The sequence below is a fragment of the Photinus pyralis genome, unplaced genomic scaffold (genome assembly GCF_008802855.1).
Source record: "Photinus pyralis isolate 1611_PpyrPB1 unplaced genomic scaffold, Ppyr1.3 Ppyr1.4_LG1, whole genome shotgun sequence".
In the NCBI taxonomy this organism is placed as follows: domain Eukaryota; kingdom Metazoa; phylum Arthropoda; class Insecta; order Coleoptera; family Lampyridae; genus Photinus; species Photinus pyralis.
The window spans coordinates 8,139,158-8,155,043 of NW_022170249.1; the positions used below are offsets into that span (position 1 = coordinate 8,139,158).

Below are 15,886 nucleotides of genomic sequence, written 5' to 3' on the forward strand. Positions count from 1 at the left end.
AGGCCCGGATTGGGAGCATTTTTCGGCCCGGGTTGTCACTATAAACCGGCCCCTTTTAGATTAACCTACAACAATTTTTGCTACATGTACATACATCGATTAAAATAGGAGGTACACTAGACATTGATTCACTTTTGAGTGACAACGGTCAGCCCAAAGGTCAGGGTAATCATTAGTTTAATAACTGAACACAAGATCTTTATATTTACTACAACTACTGCAATAAAAATGTTTGCATGAAACGCATCCAAAATGTAAGTATAATATTTAATATTTTAAACAATTAACAACTTTTTCAAAGATTCGCTTTTTGTTGCTAAATCATTTATAATATCGTCGGTGTCTATATCTACGAAAATATCTTTTTCAACAGACATCAAAAGTAAGGCATCCAAGTGTTCCTGTGTGAGACAACTTCTTAGCCTGTTTAGAACAAATTTCAACTTTGAGAATGTCCTTTCACAGGAAACCTGGGCGCATGACAATGTTAAGACATATTTATAAGCATTGTATAGATTATTGTATGACACAGTATGTAATTTATACTGGAGCAAAACTGTAAAACAACATACAACGCAATTTTTGCATGTTTGACGACATGTAGTCATATGTAGGGGTTTGTGATCATCTTCGTTGGATATCGATTTGCGTCCTACATTTACCAAGACCGCTTTCATTTCGTTCCATTTCTTCGCAAAATCTTTTAGCTCAGTCCGAATGTCTGCCGAGGTCACAATGAGATTGCTATGTTTTGTTATCTGATCCGCAATATCTTGAAATGAATCATCTGGCAAACGATCAATTTCTCCAAAGTAGGATGGATCTAACCAAGCAATGTCCAAAAATAATTTTTGATGACCTGTGAATCTGTTTTCCAAACTTAGCAAAGCATTGTCATAAATAACGTTGTAAACCTGTGTTTCAAATCTTTTCTTTGGGTCGGTGATACACTCGTCATTACTTCTTTCTCCAGGGATTTTTGTTCTTTTTATGATTCGTCTTGTAGCAAAACTAGATGTAAAATATGGTTCCCGTACTACTTCAACGCCATCATTATCAGTATCTGGCGTTGTTTGTTCTGATTCAGCATCCATTCTACGATTAGCCCAAACGAGAATTTTTTTGGCAGCTGCCAATACTTCTTCAAATCTTCGTGAGTCCGTTTTAAGAATATTCATGGTATGTTCAACCATTTTAAATGCCATGATAAAATTCATTCCATTTGTTTGAAGGTATTTCGATAATGGAGTTGTAGATTCAAATATCTTCAAAAAAATGTGAGCAGTTAGTATCATTTCAAACTTTTTCAACGAGTCAGCTATCGACTTTGCTTTGAAACGCACATCGTTTGTGAAATTGTGTGAACTAGCAAGTTCTTCTAGCGTTTTCTATAAAACCTGCATTTGTTGGATTATTGTAATGTCCAAACATTTTTATAAAACTTTTCATCAACGAAGATATTGACTCTATAATATAATTCACAGTAGTTTTTGATAAGAAGGTATTGATTGATCCAGAACGACCGGCTCTATTTTGATCGGTTTTCTTAAGGTGAGCTTTACGGCTTAATTCTATAGATTTATCTATGTGAACTTTGAGAATTGGGTCGAATGTGGAAAGTAACAAAAGAATTTCCAAAAAATTGCCATGGTCGGCACTGGTATCATTCAGAGTGTAGGCAGCTTCAGCATCTTTGGCCCCTCTGAAACTTTGGCCTCGTTTTCCTAAAGTTTTAACTGTTTCGACAACTCGTTTCAAGACTTCTCTACGTTCATTAATTACTTGCCTTTTTTTGGAGGTGTCTGTAAATATGCTGCGTATATCTTTCAATTGACTTTTTAATAAAAACGATTCTGCAGATGCTTGATGGGCCATCGATTTTTCGTGTTCTCTTATCCGATCGTATATTCTGCGAGGATCGATTTTGCAACCTTGCGTGAATGAATTGTCTTCTTTGCTGAATGCTAAACAGAATGAGCAGAAAAATGTATTATTCTCTTCGCAACACGAAATCCATTGTCTTCTGATTTTGCTGCCATTAAAATCTTCTCGATAATAAGCTAAACTTGGGTTGAATTTCATTTTGTCATTTTCAGAGGGTTGTATCGGATGAATTTTAAAAAAAGTATAATAGTCGTTGTTAGATGGTCTTTTAAATTTGTCAACGGTCCCAGGTTCTCGATTTTCGTGTTCGTTCTTTTCAAAAGCATTTACTTTGTCGATCAATGGCAGCGATTGTTCGTCTCTACTTCGATGTGACTCAAGCATATCATCAGTCTAGAAGCAAAGCAATTTGTTGTTTGAATGTTTGATATCAATCAAAATAACAGAAGGTACCTAAACACAGAGTAAAAAAAGAATGTTACCGTTACCTGATTTATCTCATCAACTAAACTTCACAGTCACAGTCCCCAAATTCTGTAATCTCTACAAAATCTGCGAAAGTAGAAGTAGAGGTAGATGGAACTGCTGAGCTTACACCTTCGTTCGGCTCGGTTGTCTACAACAAATAATTTCATGAGTCAAACAACATGCAATGCACTGCCTCACTGCCTACTAAAAGAATGGCTTGACGGCCTTGGCGCCATCGCCCATCAGTTTATGAGTTTACTATAATTTACATATTTTGCAGACTTACACTGAAAAAAAAATATGGTAAAATAATCTATAATTGTATGCTATCATCCTACAATTTATAGTGAAAATACGACTAGCTATGCATTATAGTGCTGTTTTCTAATAAATTGCAGTAAGACCTGTGTATTTGTAGTGCACAGAATTTTAGAACAAGGTGTTCTACAAAGGAATAATAAGTGTTTGCAGTTTTTTGTAAACTAGTATGCTATCAAGTACCCATTATAATTGCTATTAGAAATTGTAAATTATATTATTTTTGCAGCAATAATTGCAACACAATTTCTTGAAATTACTTGAACCATATTGTACAGTTACACACACTTTATGTAAAAATTAGTCAAAATTTTCCAGATTGCTTGGTCAAAAGACATGGAGTAACATCATGCAACATCTTATAAGTGATCATATTGTAACGTGATTTATAAATTCGGGTTCGATTTATATCAATATTTATTAAACAAAACTAAAACACTATAAAAACCGTACAATTTATATCGATTATTTATGTCACACACACTTCGCAATTTATATCAGACTTTCGCGCTCTATGTTTCGTCCGTACTCGATCTCGTTCGATAGTAGACTCCCCCGATGTTCGGTCCGCAACCATTTATACACGCAAGCAATGTAAGTCCAGTACATTCTCGAATGTTCCTACTATCGCGCGCGTAGAAAATTCCAGAGCGCCAAAGGCGACGTCATGTCTGGAGCATTTCCGTTACAATATTTACAGAATGGTTTACCGTTACTTCAAAAGCATGAATGTGGGGATTGAAATATTTAGTATTAAATTTAGTACATAAAAAATATACAGTGTGTTACGATGAATAAAAATGTTATCAACACTTCCGAATATAGCAACCTGATCCGCCTCCATGACAAGAATGGTACCTTTTTTGTAAAGTATACCATTAACCGTTACGTGTTTCACTAAACTAATCTCCTTTGTATTAAAATGTGAGAAATATTGTGTATAATCCGCAGTAGGAATATTTAAGAGTTTGGTATAAATAACGTTTTCTTTAAAGTCACTAATCAGCTGATGACATAGTATTAGTTGAGCTTTATTTGCCAAGGTATGAATGATGTTGGTATAAGACCCACTAATATTTGATGTAAGTTTAGATTGCCTGTGCTTTTGTTCAAATCGCATTCCCCATAAATGCACAAGAGGACGCAAGCGCAGTGCGTTTGTTTACCACGTGCATGTGTGATCCTATTATTAGTCTGCAGTGTTGATTCTTCGGAAGGTTGTATCTGTTCTGCCGTACAAATTTTGCCTCTTGTTATTGATTCAGGCAAAAAACCTCTTGTTTTTAGTTAAAAAAAAACATTAATAATAAAAATTACACTTCTTAAAAAACTATTTGAATTTATTATTTTTATTTCTTCTTTTGATATCATTTTCTTACTTTTACCGCTGGTCCTTGGTTATTGTATACAATTACCGGCAAAAGTAGAAAATTGAGAATAATTTCGTACATTTACCAGTGTATACAATTACCGTTGATTGTATACAATCACCAATTATGTACTTTTACCGTAACATATCTACTTTGAATCTTATTTCATTGACACAGACATAACATTCAGTTATATTTTCTATCGAGTCTCCAACAATGAGAGGTATAGTTGGGCAGTCAGTTTGTAGTTCTTATACTTCTCTACTCTCAGGGATAATTGCGTTTCTATTTCTGATACATCCTGAAATAGATACAATAAGTAACAATGCGAGTGATCATTTACATAATTTTCATAATGCGCATTTCAATCAAATTTTTCTGCCCTGATTTTTTCTAGCTTAGGTATGAAATAGTTATTCGTATACCAAGGCTGCGAAATGATTGGTGTACTTCAGTACACCCAATACATTTCGCAGGCGCGGTGTACACAAAATTTTTTGTGCAATCTCAATAATTATAAATGAAAATGTTTCAAACTTTTAATTTTAACTTCTAGTCGATTGTGACGTGCCATGGGAAAGTGTACATAATAGTGTTGCAACACTACCTACCATGTCGACAGAAAAAAGATTTTTGATTTGTTCAGACTCCCTTAGTTCCTTGAAAAGCATAACGAATACATTTAGCAAAGATGCTCTTGTGAGAACGATGTTATCCTGCATAGATTCTTTACAAAGACGCCGTAAAATTGTCCTAGCCATTGTGGAATAAGAGGTAATGAATTGGCAGATAGCGCAGCTAGAGAAGCAACTTTCTCCAAACAAATAGACTGGCCAATGGTGCGTGCAGATGATGTTAAAATGGAGGTATTATCAAGAATTAGACAATTCTGGATGACACAATGGTTCGCAGTTGAATCATTTTTCAGTCAAATCAAAGTGGGTGTAAATACGTGGATAATACCTCCTGAACTATCATACGTCGTGATGAACAAGTTGCTCTTACGAGATTACGACTAGGACATAGTAATATAACATCAAGTCATTTACTTTTAGGAGCACCTCTTCCGTTGTGCGTGGAATGTAATGAGCCACTAAATGTAACTCATATGTTACTTACATGTAGAATAAACGAAAACTTAAGAATAAAGCATAATATCTCAAAGAATTTAAAGGAATGTTTAGGAAATGATGAAGATAGTATTCGAAAATTGATTGCATTCATTAAGGAAACTAAAATTATCGTAAAACTATAAACACTAACGGCTAATAACCATGCAGTTGATGCCGTAGAACTTTAGAAAAAAAAAAAAAAACCAAAGTTTAATTTAATAAAACCTCTTGTGAAGCAATAAAAAAAGCCTGGAACATGTTGGATTGATCAAGTTTAAAGCAACTAGTTACATATGGTTTTAATTTTGTCGGACTTTACAGTACTTCGATAGCTGAAGAAACTTACGTTCAAAATAAATTTGTATTCTTCGAATCTCCTCATATATTTTTTTCTAATCCCAAGGACAGGAATTAGTTCTTGAATATCTCTCTCGTTTAAATCAAGCAATGTCTCTTGATCTATTTTGTTCGCTTTAAATAAAATAATAATGTTAATAAAAACAATAATTTATACCTAGTGTACGGTATCCCAAGTAACATTCGTGACGATAATATTTCATGTGTAACGAATTCGTCACTTTTTGTCTTTATAAAGCTCATTTTTCGCAGATTCTGCATATTGGCTACATTTATCTTTTCTATAAATTTTCATAAAATAATTCCTACGTAAACGTCACGACAATTGCGCCACTTTGTTAAATATCGTCACGGAATCTTTACCAAAAATCGCCCACGATTGTAAATGAATTTTTAAACTATATCGTCAAGCAACAGCAATTCAAATATTTATTCGGCATTAGTAAACATTACGTGAAGGTAGCAACGAATCGTGTTGTCACGCTACCGATATTGCTGACAAAAAGCTGTTTGATTGAACATAACCTCGCGTCACTTCATAACCTTATTATTTGCTGTTTAACGTTTTGCAAATTGCAATATATGTGCATCGTTAATATTTGTGTAATGTGTATTGTTGTTTGGTGGTGAAATTCATTTGAAAGGTATTGTGTACACGAACCTATTACTCTGTTTTAATTATAATCCTACAATTATATCGCAAAACCTAAACGAACATCTTTGACTTTGTGGATGCATGAATTGCAAAAGATAAGATAAAACCTACAACTCCAATGAAGTATGTTATCTATGCAATTAGCTGCAGGTCTTAAGTAATTAAATTTCCAAGCAAGCACTGTAGGTACATGTGTTAGACAGCCACGGTCATCCCGGTGATTTCCGTCCCTGCCAACGACCATCCCGGTTTCGGACATCTCGGCAATAGGCAATCCCCGCAAAAATGTATGTTCCTCTACACTGTGATCAGGGGCACGGAAAACATTTAAGACGCACTTATCATATGAATCAAATTGATGTTTATTATTTTGAAACAATTCCCCGGAATTAATTTTCCTTAGGTATTTGTTATTTTATAAACTGTGTGATTTGATCTTTCTAGAGATGATACGATCTGAATAATGGCCGTATGCACCGATTTTTACTTAAACTTCTAATAAGTAATCGCGGTTAACGGTTAAACTCGATTTAATTTTAATTCTAATGCACCGGCACAATACTAATAGGGATTGGTTAAACGAAAGAAACCATTTGACAACATTGTAAATCTTAGTAATTTTTATGATTGAAGCAAATTCCCTAAACTTTAACGCGGTCTGTGGCTTTAACATAACCTGTTACCATTGAAGAAGGTTTTTAATTTATTTCTCCACGTTCTTGCAATTTTGGTATTACAATAACAATGGGTAAGACGTGCACCAACGCAAAGAGGGCTCCAAAGTTTACACCGTCCGAAAAATTATTATTAATGTCGATAATATCCAATAAATATGCAAGCGTAATAGAAGATAAAAAAACAGATAGGACTTATGTTCAAGATAGGATAAAATCGTGGAAAATGGTCGAGGAGGACTTTAACTCTAGTCTACCTAATGGCGTGTTTAGAGATTGGGAATGTTTAAAAAGATTTTATGAGAACCAGAGAAAGGAAGTGCGCAAAATTAAAAGTAATAAACGACAAGAGCTGCTTCGAACTGGGGGAGGACAGGTTCCCCCAACTAAAGATGATCCTGCAGACATGCTCTTATTGTCCATTATGAATGAAAAGACGGTGTCTGGGTTAAAAAATAAATTTGATAGTGACTGTAACGTTACACCTGTAGCTATTGAGGTTGGTGACACATTAATCTTTGACATGGACACAAATGATCCTGAGGTAATATATATATTAGTTTATTTTTATAATTTTTACATTCTTGTGTATTACAGTGTGATGTACCATCCCCTGTCCAGTGCAACGCAAAAAAGAAAACATGATGAAGATGAAATAGTTGAGCAGGTAAGGCATAAGAGTAAATGTGGTACCTATAACATATAATTTACTGTAACCTTCAGGAAAATCCGCCTGTTGCAGTGGAATCCTGGAAACATTACAAGCCTAGTAATTTACAGAATCCAATCAATCCTGTATTAAATGTAAGAATGAAATTTGTATTTATTATTTATAAAGAATTACACAGTGGCGTAACTATCACCGGGCAGTTCGGGGCAAAGCCCCGGGGCCCCCGATCTCGGGGGCCCCGAAACCCGAAAGGTGCCGGACACACGTAGAAAACAAATGCGTAGTATACAAAACAAAATTGTAGGTCATGGTTCATGATTGCTAAATCTTAACATGGTACTACATTCATTCGAAGCTCATAACTAAAATGTTTATACTCTGAAATCTGATATCTGGCACTGATACCCTATTTGAATAAAAATAATTAAAATACGCAACGCTATTCATGTTGCTGGCATTCAATTCATTTGAGATAAGATTAGCAGGGACTGTTTAGCGCTTATGCTGAAGTGGTAAAACAAATGAAGTACCTAGCTATATTTCCTTTTCTTGCAAGTTGAGATTTTTATTTCTGTTAGTAGGTTACGCTTACGACTGTTGAATTGCTACGGAGTTATCTTTGCCCTTTAATTACTTACTGATGTAGTGATCTTCGTGGCGGCCAAAAGTGTTTCCGGGTGCAGGGTTTTTGTCGTGCTTTGCAATTTTGTATTCTTTAGTGACTCTGCGTTTCTGTTTTATTTGATGTGTTTTTGTTTTCGTCGTTTTCGGTTACTACTGTGTTACTGTTATTCATACAAATTAAAATTTAATAAAGGTGTAACTGAACAGCAATCTGAAGCTGAACGTTTTGCCGTTTTCGTTGAAGGTGAGTACTTACTTTATCTATTATATTATATATGTATGTATAAACACTCCAACGTATACGTATTCATTATTCAATAAAATAAATTAAGTACGTTCATGGCAAAAACAGAAAATACAAATACAGGGTGTCCCTAAAAGGTCTGTACAACGCGCTACCAGGGGTTCTTGGTATCAAAATAGGACGATTTAACCCAACTTACCTCTATCCAAAAGTGCTTCGGTAAGACGCTATCTACCGCCAAAGATTTTTTTAAAAAATCGTTATTTTTATTTTATCGGAAAATGGTTTTGCCGATTAAAATGAAATTCGGGATGTGAATGTCTAATGTAAAAAGGGTTTTTGTGATATCATCGTTTTGAATGTAGTTGCTATGTAGGTGGTAAAATACTGACCATCCACATCTGAAGAGGTCTAAAACTTTTTAACTACTATTTTGACGGTTCTGAATTTTTAGACACTGATAGACAGTTTACTTGCAAGCATTTTTTGTCTCTTGATGAATATCGCTATCTGTGATGGTTTACGAAAAAAAAAAAATTTAGGCATGATGAATGGCATGCACCATACATGCGATTGTTCCTCAAAAAATCAGAAGATGGCTGTGAAACCTTAGAGTGGCGTAACGTTTGTTTGTTGTTTCTTAAACTTGAACAATTTACGTTTTGCTTGAAGACTTAAAATTTCATTGTTAAAATTGTAATATGGCCTTTCAATACAGTAACGCAGAGTTAACTGATATGCTATTAGTGTTTGGATACTGTCGTGGAAATGGTCGCCAATGCGTTAGAGAGTATACTCACAGGTTTCCAAATCGTCGTGTACCAAACCATCAAACGTTTGCGGCTGTTGAAAGACGTCTTCGTGAGACCGGTCGCTTTGCTCCTGTGATGGCTGATTACGGACGTGGACGTTATGTAATGAATCCCGATGTCGAAGAAGCGATTTTGGATCGTGTAGCAGACGAACCGGAGATAAGTAGCAGACGCTTAGGGTCGGAATTAATGGTCTCGAAAAACGTTGTCAATGGAGTCACTCGCGAACAATTGCTACACCCGTACCACATTCAAAAAGTGCAAGATCTTTTGTTGCCTGACCCGGATCAACGTCTAATTTTCTGTACTAATATCAATGAACGAAGAGTTCGAAATCAGAATTTTTGCCGAAACATTTTATTTACCGATGAAGCTTGCTTTACAAGAAGGGGCATAACAAACCTACATAATGAACATGTGTATGCAGATGAGAATCCGCATGCATGTAAAGTTACCCATTCTCAACACGAATTCAAGATTAATGTTTGGGCAGGAATCGTTGATACTTTTATTGTTGGTCCTGTAATTTTACCTCAACGATTAAATGGCGATAGTTACTTGCAACATATTCAAAATACTGTGCCAGATTTATTGGACGACGTATCTTTGGAGCTACGCGGAAACATATGGTTCATGCATGATGGTGCCCCTCCTCATTTTACTGTAGCCGTCCGAAACTTTCTACATCAGGAATACCCCAATAAGTGGATAGGTAGAGGACATGATGCTCCCATGCAATGGCCACCGCGCTCTCCCGACCTAACGCCGATGGATTTTTTTTTATGGGGAGCAGTTAAAGCCCAGGTGTATTCCACACCCGTTAATACGGAAGAGGAATTGTGGCGGCGGATTCAAAATTCTGTAGAAACTTTAAAAAATAACGTACCAATGTTGCAAAGGGTACACTTTAATTTATTACGCCGTATAATGCTTTGTATGCATGAAAATGGAGGTCACTTTGAACATTTAGTAGTTTAAATTAATACATTACATTGACTTACTCTGTTGTGTTCGTTTATTCTACGTTACATACACTACGGTTTCATAGCCTACTCTTGCTTGCACTTATGGTTTTTGAGGAACAATCGCATGTATGGTGCATGCCATTCATTATGCCTAAATTTATTTTTTTTTTCGTAAACCATCACAGATAGCGATATTCATCAAGAGACAAAAAATGCTTGCAAGTAAACTGTCTATCAGTGTCTAAAAATTCAGAACCGTCAAAATAGTAGTTAAAAAGTTTTAGACCTCTTCAGATGTGGATGGTCAGTATTTTACCACCTACATAGCAACTACAATCAAAACGATGATATCACAAAAACCCTTTTTACATTAGACATTCACATCCCGAATTTCATTTTAATCGGCAAAACCATTTTCCGATAAAATAAAAATAACGATTTTTCAAAAAAATCTTTGGCGGTAGATAGCGTCTTACCGAAGCACTTTTGGATAGAGGTAAGTTGGGTTAAATCGTCCTATTTTGATACCAAGAACCCCTGGTAGCGCGTTGTACAGACCTTTTAGGGACACCCTGTATATCCAATGCTTATAAAAGAAAAATTTCGATTATGGATAATCATTTCTTGCAGTTATAGAAAACGACTGAATATGGAGAAACGCACTTACATAAGTGGTTTTCAGAAGAGGAAATTAAAAAGGGCACGTGATGAGTCCGTAAATAAACTTGCAAAACTGGATAACTTTGTTATCAAGATTAAACCAGATGCTGTGGAAACTGAGATTTCAACCCATGAACAGGAGGGTTCATCTTCCTCCAAAGAACAACAACACGTAACAAGCGAGGGAGGAACATTTTCACCAGAAGCAACTTCAGGGAGAATTCAAATGAATTCTGAACTGTTAACCTCACTTTACAGCCACAACACAGTTGACCGCCACATCTACATCCACATCGGCTCACAAAAAATAACTTATGTTACCACCATTCATCTATATTTTAATATTTTAACTTTGACGCTAAGGCCAGATGATGACAATAAATGTCGAAATCGATCGCCAAAAAAGAAAAAAATTTATTAGTAGTAAAAATTCAATAATAACCGTTTTAAATGTGTTTAATTTAAACGATTAGGTACATTAAAACTTTAAGTCATCCCTGGTATCTATAGGGGGCCCCAAGGACCGTTTTGCCCCGAGGCCCCCAGCTGTGTTGTTACGCCACTGGAATTACATTTACATTTTAGGAACAATCTACTTCAAGAACTCCACTGAGAAGCAACCGCCGTAGACAAATAAAAATAAACTTAATTTCAAATCAATTAGAAATCTGTTTTAGATAAATGTTAATGTCTTTTCACCTCTACAGATGGCGCTACTAGTATTTATAATAACAATATTTATCAGTAGGGATGGGATTTGTAGGCAAGGAAAAATTAAAAAATAGGCAAGGCAAAAGGCACACAAAAATAGTGAAATAGGCACAAAAAAAAGTTTTAGGCATGATGGCCTAAAGTATAGGCCTACTTTTATTACATCAACATCAGGTACAAGCAACTATTCAAAATCGTTATCTTTATCGTTATCAATATCATTTTTATCAAATTTTGTTAAACTATGAGCTACGATTAACATTTCAACATTTTTCTCAGAAAGATTATGTCTTTTATCCGTTAAAATATTTTTATACATAGAGAATGAGCGCTCCACTTCACACGAAGTGATAGGAGCAAATTTGAAAGCTTGGATGTTATCTGTAACAAAGTTGAATGGCAGTTCTGCCTCATCGCCACAAAAATTTTTTTTAATAGCCCATAGCGTTTCATAGCTTGGGTTTTTTAATAGACAATTTGATAGTTTATTAAATGCAACTTTGGCTACACGACCAGGTGCAGAACGTAAGGAGTCTGATACTGTTTCCACTAATCCAAGTGATTCCGTCAATGGCATTCCTCTTGCTTCAATTTTCTTAATCGTTTCGGGTATGATTTTGAAGTGTGTGTGTATATATGTAAGCTCATTTTTAATTCCCGGCGAATTAAAAAAGTTTTGGGCATTTTTTATTGACGCAGCGGAATTAGAATCAAATCGAGCAACAACCTGTAAAAAGTTTGTCAGTATGAATATTGTGTGAAGATACATGTTTTACCTCTTTGATTTTTTCAAAATGTGTATTATAGAAAAAAGCGGCATTTAACCAGGTTCCCCACCTCGTTAGAACAGGTTCAGGAGGTAAAGGCGTATTCGGAAGCATTTCTTTATAGATTTGTACTCTTAATGGAGCTTTTAGAAAAATTTTTTTGGTAGTCGATATTATACCATTCACATTTGGATATTGCTCGCGAATTACCTCAGCAACAAGATTTAAACCATGTGCTATACAGGTAAAGTGGATTAAATTTGGATAAAAAACCTTTAAACTTGTTGCAGTTTTCAGCATGTAGGGAGCGGCATCCGAATACATAATTTTTACTTTTGCATGCTGAATGGCATTTGGCCAAAGTATTGCTATAAATCTTTTATTAATTCTTTTGTAACTAAGTTGATTTATATACGTACCTAGACTTTCATTTACAAATCTTGCTACAGTGCAATGGTTTGTTCGCTCTAAAACTTTAGAAGACAAAAGATAAGGCGTAGCCGCACTATCTTCTGAAAGCTTTCCTACGATTAAGTTTGCTATGAAACGCCCCGTTCGGTCTGTGGTTTCGTCGACACAAATCCAAATATCGTGTTGACCTATATCTGCTTGTATTATATTTATTGCCTAAAATATGTTAAAAAATTTTACGAAAATTCAAAACTATTGTATCGTACTTACATTCTGGTAGCACTTCGGTAAATAAAGTTTGCTTAGTGTCGTACGATTAGGAATTTTTGTTTCCGTGTACTTTTCCAAAAAGTTTCTAAAGGGGGGACAATCTAACTTAAACCATGGTATATTTGCGGCTACCATTGCTGTGCACAAGTCCATGAAAAAAGTGCTCCTAGCAGGTACATTTGTAAGCGACTCTGATATTTGTGGTTGCACTACAGCTCCCTTGGCTACGAATCTTTTATGTGCATTGGTGTTTTCATGTTGAATGATGTGAAATTTTTTTTTACATGAAAACTACAAAAGCATAATATTAAAGGGATACATATGGGTACATAAACCAATACTTACAATTTTATTGCATATACGACAAAATATTTTGTCCCCCTCATGAAGCTTAAGATGGGGATTATCTTTAAGCCAAATACGTATTGAAGTTTCGATGTTTTTTGGCATTTTATTAATACACAATAATGAATGATGATAGTAATATCACGTGTACCACGTTCCGCAAAGTTGTGATTTTAGAACTAAACTTGAACACAAAACTGAAACTACCGGAAACGAAACCCGACTAACGGTTAACGCACCTAAAAATAACCTCTCGCTGCCTCATTCATTAGTCATTTCATTAGTCAACCAGTTATTGGCGCGTCCTTCGATATTTCGCGCTCAAAAAAGGCCGACAAAAGTCATGATTTGCCCAAAATAAGCAAAAATTTCGCGAAATGTAAATTTAGGCATTAAGTAGTCAAAAAAGGCACTTTAGGCAAAATAAAATTAGGTTTATATCAAAAATACGCATCAATTCGTAGTTCCATTTAAACCGTGCATTCCTGCCTTTAAAATACGCCGTAGGCAAGTTTCCTTAAAATCCCATCACTATTTATCAGTAATTTCAAATTCAAATATGTTCCTACATGTGGTCATTTTATCTCATTTCCTGATGTCCTTGCTATTTGCAAATTTGATGTACATTCTAGAATATGGCGAGCATGATCCAACATTGTGAACTTAATTGTATTTATTAAGAGATCTTGTGGAGTTCGACTTTATATTTAGGTAAGTCCATAGTACTTTGTAAATTAAGCTCGTACTTAAATTAAGTGATGTGTTCACCTAAGGCATGTACCTACTGATATTCGACTTTATATTTAGAATACTACCCAAAATAAGACAATTCCCGATTACGACAAAAAACACCCGATTTCTGACAAGCAATAAACCGACTACGAGCAGTGCGTCTTTTTTATATTCCCGCATTCGACATTTTATAAAAGCTAAAAGTTTTTCTGTTAGTGCCTCTAACACAGGAAAGAACGATCAGCGAGTATAGAATTTGAGTTGTGGTTACTTACGCAGGTAACAGGTAGTAAAGGTGTATAAAATGGTACATCAAATTTGTTAAAGTATAAAGGTCAAATTTTCTATATTTTCTTCGTATTAACATTAGAAATTACGTCATCCATTGCCGGACACTTAGTATAGTTGCAACCCCCTGCCAGACACCCCTAAACATTAAAAAATTATGATTGTACTTTCGTTATAGTATAAAAGCTGAACTTTATATATGTTACTTGGGGACCTATAGAAAGATGTTACCTCCATAGCCGGACAGTTTTAATGGTTTCTACATCTTGCCAGACACGTTGAAAGTCTGCTATAGGTGCGAGCGCGAGGCGACAACTGTTCACGTGAATGCGAGTGAGACAGCGCGTTTAGCCTACTGCGATCTTTTACCGCGCATCATCTGTCATTCACATGGTAAATTTTTGCAAATGGTTACTCAATTACAAGCATCGAGAATTGACGTGATCTTTGATCAGTACTTTACACCATCCATCAAAGATTACGAGCATTCCCAACGGTTTGAATCTACGCAATTAGAGTACACCATAACTGGACCTGACCAAGTTCGATCAAGTGACTTCACGAAAGAGTTGAAAAATCTAAATTTCAAAGAAGCTCTGGTTAATTTTTTTATTTTACATTGGGCTACTGATGATGTGGTACCATTTATTGGCAACAAAATTATCCACATCAATTTCAAACAATGTCATTCTTTCATTGTTAACGATTCCAACAGTTTTCTCATGTGTTGATGAAGCGCTGTCATGCCCAGCACACGAGGAAGCCGATACTAAAGTGGTATTTCATGCATGCAGCGTTGACTATCGAGCAGAAATAGTAATCAGAAGTGTTGATACTGATATTGTTGCTATAATGCTTGGTCATATGCACCGCCTTAAAAATGATTCGGTTGTTTGGATTCTTACAGGTACTGGAAATAAATTAAAATATGTGAACCTGACGAAAATACACGCACAATTGGGACAATCAATTTGTCAGAGCTTACCTGGATTTCACGCCATCACAGGATGCGATTACAATCCTGCATTCTTCAGGAAAGGAAAATTAAAACCGTATAAAATATTAAAAAAATGTCTAGAGTACCAGGAAGCTTTCATGAACTTCGGTGACAGTGAATTAATTGAAAATAGAGTCAAACAACAAAACGTTTATAACATTATTCAGAGATTTATATGCCATGTATAGGTACAATATTGGTAATATAATTGATGTTGATGCCGCTCGACTTCAAATGTTCATCGACTCGTATACAGTGTTTGATGTAAACGAAGCTTTTGACCGAAAGAAGTTGAGAAATTTTGACGCTAGCAATTTACCACCTTGCAAAAGCGAGTTATTGCAGCAATTTCTGCGAGCTTTACATATGTACCATTTGGAACAATGCTCATATGAAAAATCCAACCATATATCAACCAGACAATAATGGTTGGGTACTGAAAAATGACAAATACCAATTTAAATGGTTTGAAGGAGATCAACTACCAATTTATGGCAGTGATTCACTCCAAATTCAATCAGGTTTGCAATTATTATGTCAAATGATTATAGG

At 35.3% G+C, this 15,886-nt stretch overlaps 1 protein-coding gene across 1 annotated transcript; it reads right to left on the bottom strand.

Annotated features, from left to right (window-relative positions):
* Positions 1-11,629: 11,629 nt before the first annotated feature.
* On the bottom strand, positions 11,630-13,832 carry LOC116159138. The gene is made up of 5 exons (XM_031472069.1): positions 13,318-13,832; positions 12,973-13,263; positions 12,711-12,918; positions 12,301-12,659; positions 11,630-12,251 (listed from the first exon to the last, which is right to left on the bottom strand). The coding sequence occupies exons 1-5, from the start codon at positions 13,420-13,422 to the stop codon at positions 11,709-11,711; spliced, it is 1,506 nt and encodes a 501-aa protein (XP_031327929.1). The 5' UTR covers positions 13,423-13,832; the 3' UTR covers positions 11,630-11,708.
* Between the last annotated feature and the right edge of the window lie 2,054 nt (positions 13,833-15,886).